Source organism: Tachyglossus aculeatus, chromosome X4 (genome assembly GCF_015852505.1).
Source record: "Tachyglossus aculeatus isolate mTacAcu1 chromosome X4, mTacAcu1.pri, whole genome shotgun sequence".
Taxonomy (NCBI): Eukaryota; Metazoa; Chordata; class Mammalia; order Monotremata; family Tachyglossidae; genus Tachyglossus; species Tachyglossus aculeatus.
The window spans coordinates 8,120,664-8,133,215 of record NC_052098.1 but is presented as its reverse complement, the minus strand read 5'-3'; the positions used below and the strand labels follow the sequence as shown (position 1 = coordinate 8,133,215).

The window sequence follows — 12,552 nt, the reverse complement described above, 5'->3', positions numbered from 1 at the left end:
TTCACTACCAGTTCGTGTGGAAATCGCCGATTACAAAAAGATTGTCAGTTGCTGGTTCTCCTTTGATGAGTCTCTCCAAATCTTTGTAGAACCTTTTTCTTCTCCACTGCATTTCGTTATCATGGGGGCATATATGCTGATGGTGGTGGTAAAACACTTTTGTTTCAGGGGCTGGCCTAGCATAATCAGAAGCTCACTTATACCTTTGGGCAGATTTGGAAAGCCTGGTATTAGTGATTATCTGATTGCAAATCCAACCCCTGATAGCCACCATTCTGAAGAGGGATGGACTCTTCCAGAGAAGGTGTCTCCAGCCCCTAGCTCTGTAAGGTGTCCTTCATCCAGTAGTTAGTTTTGTTCAGCGCTGTGTTACAGACTCCGTACCTGGCCAGTTCACGCGCTATTAGAACTGTTCTTCTTTCAGGGTGATGATGCCTGTTTTCATCGTCACGTGGTGTCCGGATGTTCCACGATGCGATGGTTACATCCTTAGTACTGTTTGAGAATACAGAACACCAGCTTCAGTCCGTCTTCACCCTCCCTTCACTCCTGTGGAAAGGTGGGGCTTGCGTTACTCAAATAAGGGCTAATTATGCATTCCCTCCGAACAGACCTTTCTAGGAAACCGGGACAAGATGAGGAAATAAGAAATAAACTCATTTATACAGGGGCGTCTGCCAGCCCTAATATTGAAGTGCATCAGTCACTCTTGTGGAGACACCAGAGTAGAGTTCTACCCTAAGCACAGATTGCCATGAAAATCAAGCAAATGAAAACTGAGAAGAGAGCCAGAATATATTAAGTTTCTCATTAAACTTTGCTTGACTCTTTTAGGACCTTGACATGTGTTTACCCGTATGGTTCCAAAAGCCATGTATTTTATAGAAGGTAAATGTGAGTTGTTCATTTAAACCCCAGACAGTAAGTTTGCTGTAAAGAAATTAGATGCTGTACCAACTTGACAAATAGTAGTTGTTGATCTGCATTCACTGGTCTGCAGTGAAGACTTGTGCTGCCAAGCTACCTTTTTTGCTACCACTGGTTTTGGTCATATATAAAATGCATATGCATACAATGGAAACCAGATTCCCTGGTCAGGGATGTGGGAAAGTGGTACCAAAAAAGAGGGAGGGCTAGAGGAAGGGAGAGAGAGAGAGCGAGATGGAGAGAGAGAGAGAGAGAGAGAGAGAAAGAGAGAGGGAGAGAGAGAGTGTGTTTTCAGATGGAGAGACAGAATCCCCATATAGTACGACCATCCCATTTCAAATCAGGCTGTCTAGTTACCTTAAATCGCACCCATACTTCCTTTTATCTAAATATAAATATGTACATATAAATTATATATGTGATCAAAATACCTAAATTATAGGTATTTCAAAACAGCTGGTCTCACTGGAAACTGGATCTATTTAAATCAGCCTGCCCTATAACAAACAGTCCATTTCACATGATGACAGTGTTTAGCTCTATGTCCTTTCCATCGTACCACTGGACCAAATTGCCAGTAGATTAAAGGACAAAGATCATAAGTGCAGATCTTCTTTCACTGATTCCAAGACAAGGTAAACTTACCTCCTGGGGAAGCAGCAGTATACATGAAGTGATCCCAGAGTTGTTGGCATAGAACAGGTGTCTGTTGGGAGGCTGGGGAGTCCATCAGTCCCAGGTTTGACTTAATGCCGGTCAGACCTGGTCCTGGGAGGGTTGGCTCCCGGGGGCTTCCCTGAGGCCTATGTCGTGATCTCCTACCAGAGTGTTCCCCTGAATGTCAGTGCTGAATTGAGTGATCTGAAGCCTGGCTCTGCCTTACTGACCTGCAGGCATTCCCTAGCCTTCATCCTCCAGTGGTTCCCTCAAGGCTGGGCTCCAAAGTCCCTTGGCAACCCAGAATATCCTTCAGGCCACCACAGGGTTTAGGAGTGTCAATGGGGTTGTCTAGCAGATAACTGAGTCCCTTTGAACAGCTTCTGTACATCTGGTATTTTTGTCATGCTGTCAAGGCAAGTTCCTAAATTTTACCTATATAGTCCTGATGGCACTGGACTGTTAGTTTAACTACTGTTGAGTGGATTTGATACCAGTAGTTTTTCACTTTGGAAGAGCTGAAAAATGTGAGGTTCAGGGCATGCAGACAAGGTATTTTATTTCCAAGAAACTACATCCTCACTCATGCCTCTTGATTGGCTCATGAGTACCCTTGATTAACAGATGATGCCCAGGGGGACTGGTGGCTCCACATTGCCTCTCTCACCCTGCAATCATCCTGCCCCCGGGGACTGTTGTGGCTGCACTCGGGTGTTACTGACCCACACCATGAGGGTCCCGAATGAGGTAAATTGGGAGCTTGTGCCAGAAGTGCAGGTGTTTGGATTGCTCAACCAGAGGAGTGGTATGGCAAACATGCCAAACGGTAAGTACTCCAGGGCACCCCAGTGCGTGGACAATCATGAGATGAGGACATGGCAGGGCTCAGCATTTCCACGTCTGGAGAAAGGGTTTAAGAACCTAGACTCAATTAGGGTGCTTTGCAGGTGCTGCTCAGAGGGCATTGGCTGACCTGGGCCTGGTGCACCTACGTGCTATGACAGGGGACGCCTGCACCTTGACCAACCCGAATTAAGACAGGGAACTCAAGAGGTTGGTAACCGTTGGAGCCGTGAGCATTTAACTACTGTAATTGACTTGCCCGTAGGCACACGAAGGAACGGACATAGGAGTCTGTGGCTACATTTAACTAAAACGCTAGCTACGGGGAACTCAGCTGAAGTGCTTGTTTGACTGTCCATCCCGTCCTCGTGTCTCTCCCCACTTCAATCCATACTTCACGCCGCTGCCCAGACTGTCTTTGTCCAGAAACGCTCTGGGCATGTTACTCCCCTCCTCAAAAATCTCCAGTGGCTACCAATCAATCTGCGCATCAGGCAGAAACTCCTCACCCTCGGCTTCAAGGCTCTCCATCACCTCGCCCCCTCCTACCTCACCTCCCTTCTCTTCTTCTACAGCCCAGCCGGCACCCTCCACTCCTCTGCCGCTAATCTCCTCACCGTGCCTCGTTCTCACCTGTCCTGCCGTTGACCCCCGGCCCACGTCATCCCCCTGGCCTGGAATGCCCTCCCTCCCAACATCCGCCAAGCTAGCTCTCTTCCTCCCTTCAAGGCCCTACTGAGAGCTCACCTCCTCCAGGAGGCCTTCCCAGACGGAGCCCCTTCTTCCTCTCCCCCTCGTCTCCCTCTCCATCCCCGTCTTACCTCCTTCCCTTCCCCACAGCACCTGTATATATGTATATATGTTTGTACATATTTATTTTACTTGTACATATCTATTCTATTTATTTTATTTTGTTAATATGTTTGGTTTTGTTCTCTGTCTCCCCCTTCTAGACTGTGAGCCCACTGTCTCTATATGTTGCCAACTTGTACTTCCCAAGCGCTTAGTACAGTGCTCTGCACACAGTAAGCGCTCAATAAATATGACTGATTGATTGATTGATCAACTGTCAACTGTCACTGAAAAATGCCTATCCCTTGTGCCGTCTGGGGTCTCTCGTTCATTCTTGACTCAGAATGCAAAACAAACTCAGTCCCAACTCTTCCCCTTCTGAGGTTGGTTAGTGACATCAGGCCACCTAAGGTGCCAGGAATTGACCTAAGCTTCCATCCCCTGCATTTACCTGTTTTGACTGCATCCTCCCCTCTTTGATGCGAATTTTAGAATGCTGATGCCCAGCAGAGCTAGGGCACACAAAGTGGGTAGAAATCTACATGGTTAATATATTTAGTACATAATAATGATGGTATTTGTTAAGCACTTACTATGTGCCAAGCACTGTTCTACACCCACTCACTCTGCCAGGCCCAACCTACAACTTTGCTGCTGATACCCATGGGTCAGGACAGGTAAACTGTAGGTATTTAAGTTCTCTACTTATGGGCCAGTGGTGTGGTCCCCTTAGCCAGCTTCCCCTTTGTGTACTGTGGGATGGAATGGAGCTGAAGCAGGAGCGGCGGGTCAGGGTGGGACAAGGCTAGGAGGGGGAGGGAGAGAAGGGAAAAAGTGGGTCAGGGAAGGGGCAGAGTAGCAGCATCAGGACAGGCCGTAGCCATTACTCGCCCCACGCATCCTCTCTGTGGCTGTGGCGGCTGTTCTTGTGTTCATTCAGCGCAGCTGCCCTGTGCTCACATCCTGACACTAATTATCTGACCTCACCCGCAATTTTGCCATGGGCTCACATGAGTCAGATGGGGAAAGGTGCAGCTGTGCAGATCTCAGAACTGTCACCATGGCCTGAAGGGGACATTGCTTCCCTTCCTCCCCTGGGATTGGTGCCTTTCGGGGACCGGCGTTCCACAGGATAATCAATCAATCATATTTATCGAGAGCTTACTGTGTGCAGAAAACTATATTAAGTGCCTAGGAGAGTACCACACAATAGGAATTTTAAGGAAGTTGTAATGTGATGATAAAATGATAAAATCTAAGGGTTGTGATGGGGCTATAAGAACAATACTGGGTGAGAAAATCAGGAAAACAGATGACCCAAAATGGCTAGGCCTATTGAAAACTGAATTGGGCATTGGTCTACTTTCTGGTTCATTTACTGGTCATTCAGCATCTCCTAAGTTGAGGGAGTCAAACCTTTTGCTAAGAAAAGGACATTGCACTTTACGATCCACAGGTAAGCTCACTGTGGGCAGGGAATAGGTCTGTTCATTGTTATATTGTACTCTCCCAAGCACTTAGTACAGTGCTCTGAATGAACTGAATGAAGGTAAAGATTAGATAGCACCATGGATCTTGGTGAGAGACAGTGCCAAGGACCCTCTAACTCACATGAAATTAACAAATCATTCGGTGAAGATGATATGACATTGATCAAGGCACTCAGGTAAAGTGATAATAGATTGGTTACAAGGCATAATAGATAAGCTACACCTCATTATGGATAGTCCCATCTGCTAGATACTGTATATTCCAATGTCCTGGGGAGGTTGGGCTTTAGGAAATTAACAGCTCCCATTGGTGGAGCATTTTTTTTGGTGTGGTGGTGGCCCCTAACTCAAAAGAATATAAAAAGAACCACATTTTCCTGCTGCAGCCTAAGAGGATAGCTAGCTTGCTCCCATTCTGGTAATTAATGTTAATAGTCACAGTATGATGTAAGGGTGCATCATTACAATCAATAGCATTATTCAGTGCGTACACTGTACAGATCCAAGGGAAATTGTGGGGAAAGAATAAAAAAAGTTTCTGTTTATAAACCCATGAATTATTGGCTACACATGAGGTTTTGTGTCTTGTTGGTTATACACTTAGGGCACAAAGAGATTTGTGAATATAAAGCCAATCTCACATCCAGGACAAGCCTCTCCTTTCCCACCCGTCCTCACTGGGAAAAAGGTCTGCTCTGGTTAGAACTCAGGTGGAAGGTTGTAATGGTTCAGACCAAAGACTGCCCTGCCAGTGGACTATTCCCCCGCAACAGGAATGTACTGCTGGTTTCCTTCTTCCTCTTCTCCTTCTTGAATGGGTGCTTTGCTGCATTTACTCTATTTTGTTCCCTGTGTGTCTGGCCTTCCTCTGAAACCTTTGAGTCTGTGAGCTCCCTATGGGTGAGGGACTAGTCGAATCAATATCCTACCTTTCCCCAGAGTTTAGTACAGTGCTTTACCACTGTCATTAGTATGACTACCACCACCTATTTGTTAGGTCCCTCAATGAAGTAACAGCCATCATTCCCTTTCTAACAGTTACCTGATGTCTTTTGATAGAGCTACCTTCCAGTAGCAAAGAGACCCTTTAAGGCCAGGTCCTTTGGCCAGAATACTGTGGCTTACTGCTATGCTTCACTATTAATCTAGCAAGAGGATGAATTAAAGGCTAGCAAGAAGCCAAAACCCATTTCCAGAAATTAAGAAAGCAAAATTTACTTCTGCAACCACCTTTTTTGTTTTGTTTTGTTTTTAAACCCACAAACAATGCCTGGCAACAAATGAGCAGAAGAGGCCTACCTTATAAAAGGTCGAGTCACTGCAAGGATCGTTCTGATGAACCAAGAAGGGTGAACAATGATGAATGATTTCAAGTTCTTCCTTAAGCTATTTTGAAAGAAGAAGGTGATTATACTTGGACACAGTTAAAGAAGAGCAGCATGAAATCCCTAAGGCATCTCATAAAGCAGCTTTAATCAGAGTGAAAAGTGTATACTTGGGGTGACCTTTATAGTAGTGGTGGGCAGAGAGGAACCAGATCCAAACTAGACACTAACCGTCTGTCAATCATCTGGTAGCATTTTTTCATCCATCCTAAACCAGGCATCTTCCTTCTTGGTGTTGCACCATTCAAGTAGACGATCATGTAGTCTTCAGCTACCATCAGTTCCAAAGTGCTAATTACATATCTGATCCCAGAGACAAAGACAGATTTTATAAAGCATTTATGTTCCATGAAAATTCTGTTGAATACCTTTTGTTGTGGTATTTGTTAAGTGCTTATTATATGCCAGGCACTGTACTAAGTGCTGAGGTAGATACGAGTTAATCAGGTTGGACACAGTCCATGTCGTACATGGAGCTCACAGCATTAATCCTCATTTTACAGATGAGGTAACTGAGGCACAACGAAATCAGTCAGAGAGAAGTTAAGTGCCTTGTCCAAGGTCACACAGCAGGCATGTGGTGGAGCCAGGATTATAACCCAGGTACTTCTGATTCCCTGGCTTGTGCTCTATCCACTAGGCCACGATTCTTATCTGAAGCAAAAAGCATTTTTCTGTAGCATAATATAGGATGCTTGGAACTGATCTGAATCTGAATGTTTAAAATACATTATCATCAGAAGATTATAAACTTTCTGCAAGTGAACATTAACCATTATTTTACGGGTTCATTTTTTGATGAACAGAAATACTAGTCCTATCGATGGATTGCCGATGATAACTGTTAATCCAGCATATAGAGGAGCAAAGATTTATCAGGTACAGAAAAAGATGCACGTAAATTCATACTAAGGGAACAGTAGCTGAGAAAAATGAGACTTCATTTTGAACAAAACCTTAGTCATTTCCAATCCAGGAAAACTGTTATAGGTACATACTGCTCAGATAACCTGCTTCCCTGAATGTCTTATCCTGGGAGCACTGTACCCTGACAAAGTTTCCCTGATAGTTTACCAACCCTTTTAATATTCAAAATCACCTCCCTTAATTAAGCACATGCTTTCTATCACTACTTCATAGATGCTGATTCAAAGAACTCTGTAACATTGCTCACAAGCATCACTCACAGGAATAGATTTTCCATGACATAGTTGTAATCGGCCCGACTGCTGTCTGGCAGAAAACATGCAGCAAACACAATGATGGCATTGAGGCCGTCCCCATAGTATCCTAGAGGCAAACAAAAAGACATTTGTAACTCAGGAAAAGCTCCTAACGAGATAATCTTTACCAGAAAGGAGAAATCGGGTATCCCTCGCATATATGAGTATTTCTTTTTTTAAATTAAGAAAAGCTTAAAAGGGATGTAAAAAGGATCAATTTTTAATCAAGGGTGGGAAAGGAACGTTTCTTGTCAGAGAGTTTTTTGAGAAACCAATTAACATCATATTTCTGTAATGACAAAGAAAAACTTTCTAGTCTTTGTTGCCCTGAAAGCAAGTCAAGTTGAAGGGGAAACATTACAGCATAATCTCAAAATCTCAACTGGCTTTTATAAGTCACAAGCCTGTTGGGAAATTGAACAGCATACTCTCTCTCTTTGCTTATTTCCTTACTATTTGGTTTCCCTGAGAATCTGTGATGGATGGGTTACCCTGATGATCTGAGAAAGGAAAATGCTTGTATTATAATAATTGTGTTATTTACTAAGCTGTGTGCCAAGTATGGTTCTAAGCGTTTATGTAGATATTAGCTAATTGGGTCAGACACAGTCCCTGTCCTCACATGGGGTTCTTAGCTTATTGATGTGGGAGCAGTAGAAAGAGATAGGGTTGGGATGATATTGGTAAAGGTAAGTAGAAGTACCAAAACTGTATAGGCCAAATATATTTTTTTAGGCCTAATGATGTTTGTAAACTACTCATGAGAAGGAAACATGACCTCTGATTGCTAAACTACCACAATACTCTTTTGAAGCAGCACGGCAGCAGTTTGTGTTCTGTTGTGAATTTCAATCCATCATGATCAATCAATCATACTTATTGAGAACTTACTGTGTGTAGAGCACTGTGCTAAGCACTTGGGAGAGTACATATAAGAGATTTGGTAGACATGTTCTCTGTCCACAAGGAGCTTTCCATCTAGAGAGAAAGGTAGTGAATCCCTATTTTACAGATGAGGGAACTGACACACAGAGAAGCTAAGTGACTGGCCCAAGTCATACAACAGGTAAGCAACTGAGCTGGGATTATAACCCAGGTCCTCTGACTCCCAGGCCTGGGTTCTTTTCACCGAGCTATGTAGTATTGTTAAATGGAGAACATCAGAAAGATACATTCCAGAAAATAAAGGTATTTGGGGCTTAGCCAGATTTCAGGGAAATGTGAATGCAACTGTGCAAGTGTGAATGCAACTAGCTTGACTTTTGATGGTACAGTGCCCTGGGACAGAAAGTGGCCAGCATTACTTAGAAAGGCATAAAAGGAAACAAGGAAAGGTTGGTCTGTAGTGAGTGATCCTTCCTGTTCATTCAAACACCCGCACAGAGGCTTTAAATGTAGAAGACACAGTCCTTGCTCTAGAGGAGTTTACAATCGATGTAAAACTTGTCTATTATCATCAACCAATAGCATTTATTGAAATGCTCGATAAATATCATTGATTGATTGATTGTTAATTCAGTTTGAGACCACATCAAAATAAAGGTAGGTGATACTGAATGAAGTGATTTTTATCTGGGGGGAAAATTCATCAGCTGCAAAATTCTAATTTTTAAAAATCATTTACACAGGAGTGTGGAGATTCCTTTTACTGCACTTTCTTTATGGATTTTGCCTATTTAGGATGCACAGGTGAGGGATGTATCCAGGAAAGGGGACTGCTGGGATCAACCTGGGGTTTTCCTGAAGTCTGCCTCGAGATGTTTGGCCTTGGTTTTAAGCTCTTTCCAAGGCAGAGGGTTGTAGCCAGGCCCAATCAGTGGTGCGAGGGGGTGAAAATAAATACAAAAGGAAGGATATGTTGGAGAGCCGGGTTCTAATCCCAGCTCTGCCACTTGCCTGCTATTCTCCATCCCTGCTAGACCCATGTTGGACATGGACTGTGGCCGATCTGATCCTCTTGTATCTATTCCAGTGCTTAATATAGTGTTTGGCATATAGTAAATGCTTACCAATTGCATTGTACTCTTCCAAGTGCCTACTATGGTGCTCTGCACACAGTAAGCTCTCAACAAATACCACTGGTTGATTATTTGACAAACATCATTATTCATTTTTTTTCCTAGCTCTGCTAAAGCTTATTATCCTTTTCCCACAGTCCAGGACACTTTCCTGCCTCCTACCAGAGTCCAAGTCTGGAGGACAAGGAGGGAACTGCCCTGAGTCAGAACCAGGACCAAAGTAATAATAATTGTGGCTTTGTTCAATAACAGTAATAATAATAATGATGGTATTTGTTAAGCACTTATTATGTGTCAGGCACTGTATTAAGCACCGGGGTGAATACAAGCAAATCGAGTCAGAACAGTCCCCGTCCCATGAGGGGCTCACAGTCTCAATCCCCATTTTACAGATGAGGTAATGGAGGCACAGAGAAGTGAAGTGACTTGCCCAAGGTCATACAGCAGACAAGTGGTGGAGCCAGGATTAGAACTCATGACCTTCTGACTCCCATGCCCGTGTTCTATCCACTGCACCAAAATACTTAGTAAGTGTAAGCACTGTCCTAAATCCTGGGGTAGATACAAGATAATCAGGTTGCACTCAGTTCCTGTCTCATGAAGGGCTCATAGTCTAAGTAGGAGGGAAAACAGGAATCAAATCCCCATTTTACACATGAGGAAACTGAAGCACAGTTTCCTCAGCTGAAAAGCAGCATGGTCTAATGGTTAGAGCGTGGGCCTGGGAGTCAGAAGGACTTGGGTTCTAATCTCAGCCCTGCTACTTGTCTGCTGTGTGACCTTGGGCATGTCATTTAACCTCTCTGTGCCTCAGTTACCTCTTCTGTAATATGGGGATTAAAACTGTGAGCCCCATGTGGGAGATGAACTGTGTCCAACCTGATTAGTTTGTATCTACCCCAGTATTTAAGTATTTAATTAAATAGTAGGCACTAAAACACCACTTTTGTTTTAAAAGGGCACAGGAACATTAAGTAACTTGCCCTAGGTCACACAACAAGCAAGGGAAATTTGAACCTAGGTCTCCTGACTCCCAGGCCTGTGCTCTTTCCACTAGGCCATGCTGCTTCTCTCTAGGTCTCCTTCACTGCCCCCCAAATCGAGCAATGTAGGTTGGCTCCCACCTCCAGATCAGAAATGGTACCCAGGCAACCCCTAGCTCTCAAAGAGGCCCCCTTCCCTCAAAGCAGTTATCCAAAATATGGTCAGCCCCTCTCTTTTTAGATAACTGGATGTTCAGTGGGTTACAAAGTTCCACAGTTTATGCAAATAATTCAGCCACTTTGCTTTCCCTAGATTTTCCATTTTTGGAGACCTTTTTTTTTTAAAAAAAAAAAAAACAAAAACCAAACTGCCCAATTGTGCCATCTTAGAGGGCAATATAACCATTGTCCCTTGAAATGCAGCTGAGTAATGCAGAACTCCCCCAATGCATCAAGTACTAAGGGTGCATAGGTGATGTGCTAGGGGGAGAAATAGGTTGGGGAGATGAAAAGCTAGGCAGGGAAGGTGTTCTGAAGGAGATGTGATTTTAGTAGGGCTTTGAGGATGGGAGGAGCAGTGGCCCCCCCAGATGTGAAGGGGGAGGGAGCACATAAGCAAAAGGTCTAGGTGGTAACATCTTACCAACCACAGTACGTGTGTGTGTGTGTGTGTGTGTCTGTGTCCATGTCTGTGTCTGTCTATGTGTGTGTATTTGTGGGTGTGAGTGTTTTCTTTTACACAAGAAACTCATTTAATCCATTTACGAAGATAATATATTGAGGGGAGGGGGAAGAGGGGAAAAATGTTTTCTGGAGCAATCTATAGTGAGAAAGAATACCAGAACGAGGATGGCTAATAATAATCAACTCCTCACCTATCCTTAAGGTTTTCTTTTACTGAAACAGCCCAGAGTGCTATCCCAATCTACACTGTAAAGTGCATGGCTAACTTAAAGGGCAGTTATTTGTCAATAATACTGTAATCCAGCTGAGGCTTTTACTACATCTTGCTCCCAATTTAAATGAAAAACTTAGGAATCTGTTTGCCAAAATTCAAGAGTAAGGCCACCACTATTGCCGTTACTAGCCTCTAAAGGAGTGACCCCAATCCTTACCTGCAGCAGAAAAGAGAAGAATGAAAGGAATGTAACACAAGTTTGCTGGTCAGCAATTGGAATGGAGAGAGAAGAAAAGATGCCACAGTCTCACACCAAAACATACACACACACACACACCCGCAGGTAAGTTTTCTCCTCATCCCGCAGGGATCATTTTCCAGGAGCAATGCACAGAAGGTTACCTGAATCTCCTACAATGAAATAAGAGAAGCAGAAAAGGGAAACTTTTTGTTAAAATTCTAGGGAGCCTGCTGGGATCCTCAAATGAAGTCCTTGCCTCCAGCTACCCCCATGATGAAGGGACCATGGCAGATCGACTAGACTAAGAATAATGCCACATTTCTTTCTTGAAGTTTAAGAGGAGGGTGGGGATTTCCTTTCTTGGCTCAAAGGAGCTAGAGGTTCAAAAATGGGTTCAATTAAAAGAATGCCGTCATGCACCAGTCTTTCCAACTGGCTTGGGTGCTTGGCATGGGATCGCTGCTTCTGGCAGGTGGCATTGCCAATTTACTTAGCTCCAGTAAGGGCCCCCATTGGCAGTTCCTCAGAGCCCAACCATAGACAGCTGGCACTTGCATATTATCATAAATGGAATGCCATCTCCAGAGCATAATTGAATACACAAAAACAAGTGACTGCTTTTCACTCATATGGGCAAAGAACATGGTTCTCAAGGCAGGGTTGCTTGCCAATCACTCCTCAGAAGTCAGGAGTTCAGGGCAGAGTAAACCACTCGAGGGAAAATCTGCATCTATTACTGTGAATCCAAACAGAGTGGTGTTTACTTTGAAAATGAAACAAACGAAACTTCGGTAACAATTTGAAAGTGACGATCTCCATACCCACCGATCACTAAACTTGCTCCCATTTGTCAGAAAAAGATGCGAGAAGAAGAACCTCCTCCCGAAGGTGGAAAATCAGGGTACGCACCATGCCATAGCCAGGGAACGCGTGCAAGGGTTACAGGCCTGCGGAAGCTTAGGGGCCAGAGAGGACAGCAAAGAGGGGATAAAGTGTCTTCTTTTCAGAACCAAACAAGCCTGGAGTTTACAACAATGAGAGGAAAGAAACAAATGCAAAAGAAAAGAAAGGGGCTCAGCAGAAAGCCTGTGGTTC

At 44.0% G+C, this 12,552-nt stretch overlaps 1 protein-coding gene across 5 annotated transcripts in view; it reads right to left on the bottom strand.

Moving 5' to 3' along the window:
* Window positions 1-12,552, bottom strand: part of PRUNE2 (prune homolog 2 with BCH domain) — a 76,231-nt gene that overhangs the window by 14,593 nt on the left and 49,086 nt on the right. For 2 of the 5 annotated variants that reach the window (XM_038770095.1, XM_038770096.1), the window contains exons 6-9: window positions 11,619-11,627; window positions 7,282-7,384; window positions 6,266-6,397; window positions 6,009-6,095 (exon numbers count right to left, since the gene is read on the bottom strand). In XM_038770095.1, coding sequence (XP_038626023.1) covers window positions 6,009-6,095; window positions 6,266-6,397; window positions 7,282-7,384; window positions 11,619-11,627 — 331 coding nt within the window. Of the gene's footprint in view, window positions 1-439; window positions 550-6,008; window positions 6,096-6,265; window positions 6,398-7,281; window positions 7,385-11,618; window positions 11,628-12,552 lie in introns of those variants that run through there. The other 3 variants (XM_038770097.1, XM_038770098.1, XM_038770099.1) reach the window with 2 other exon arrangements.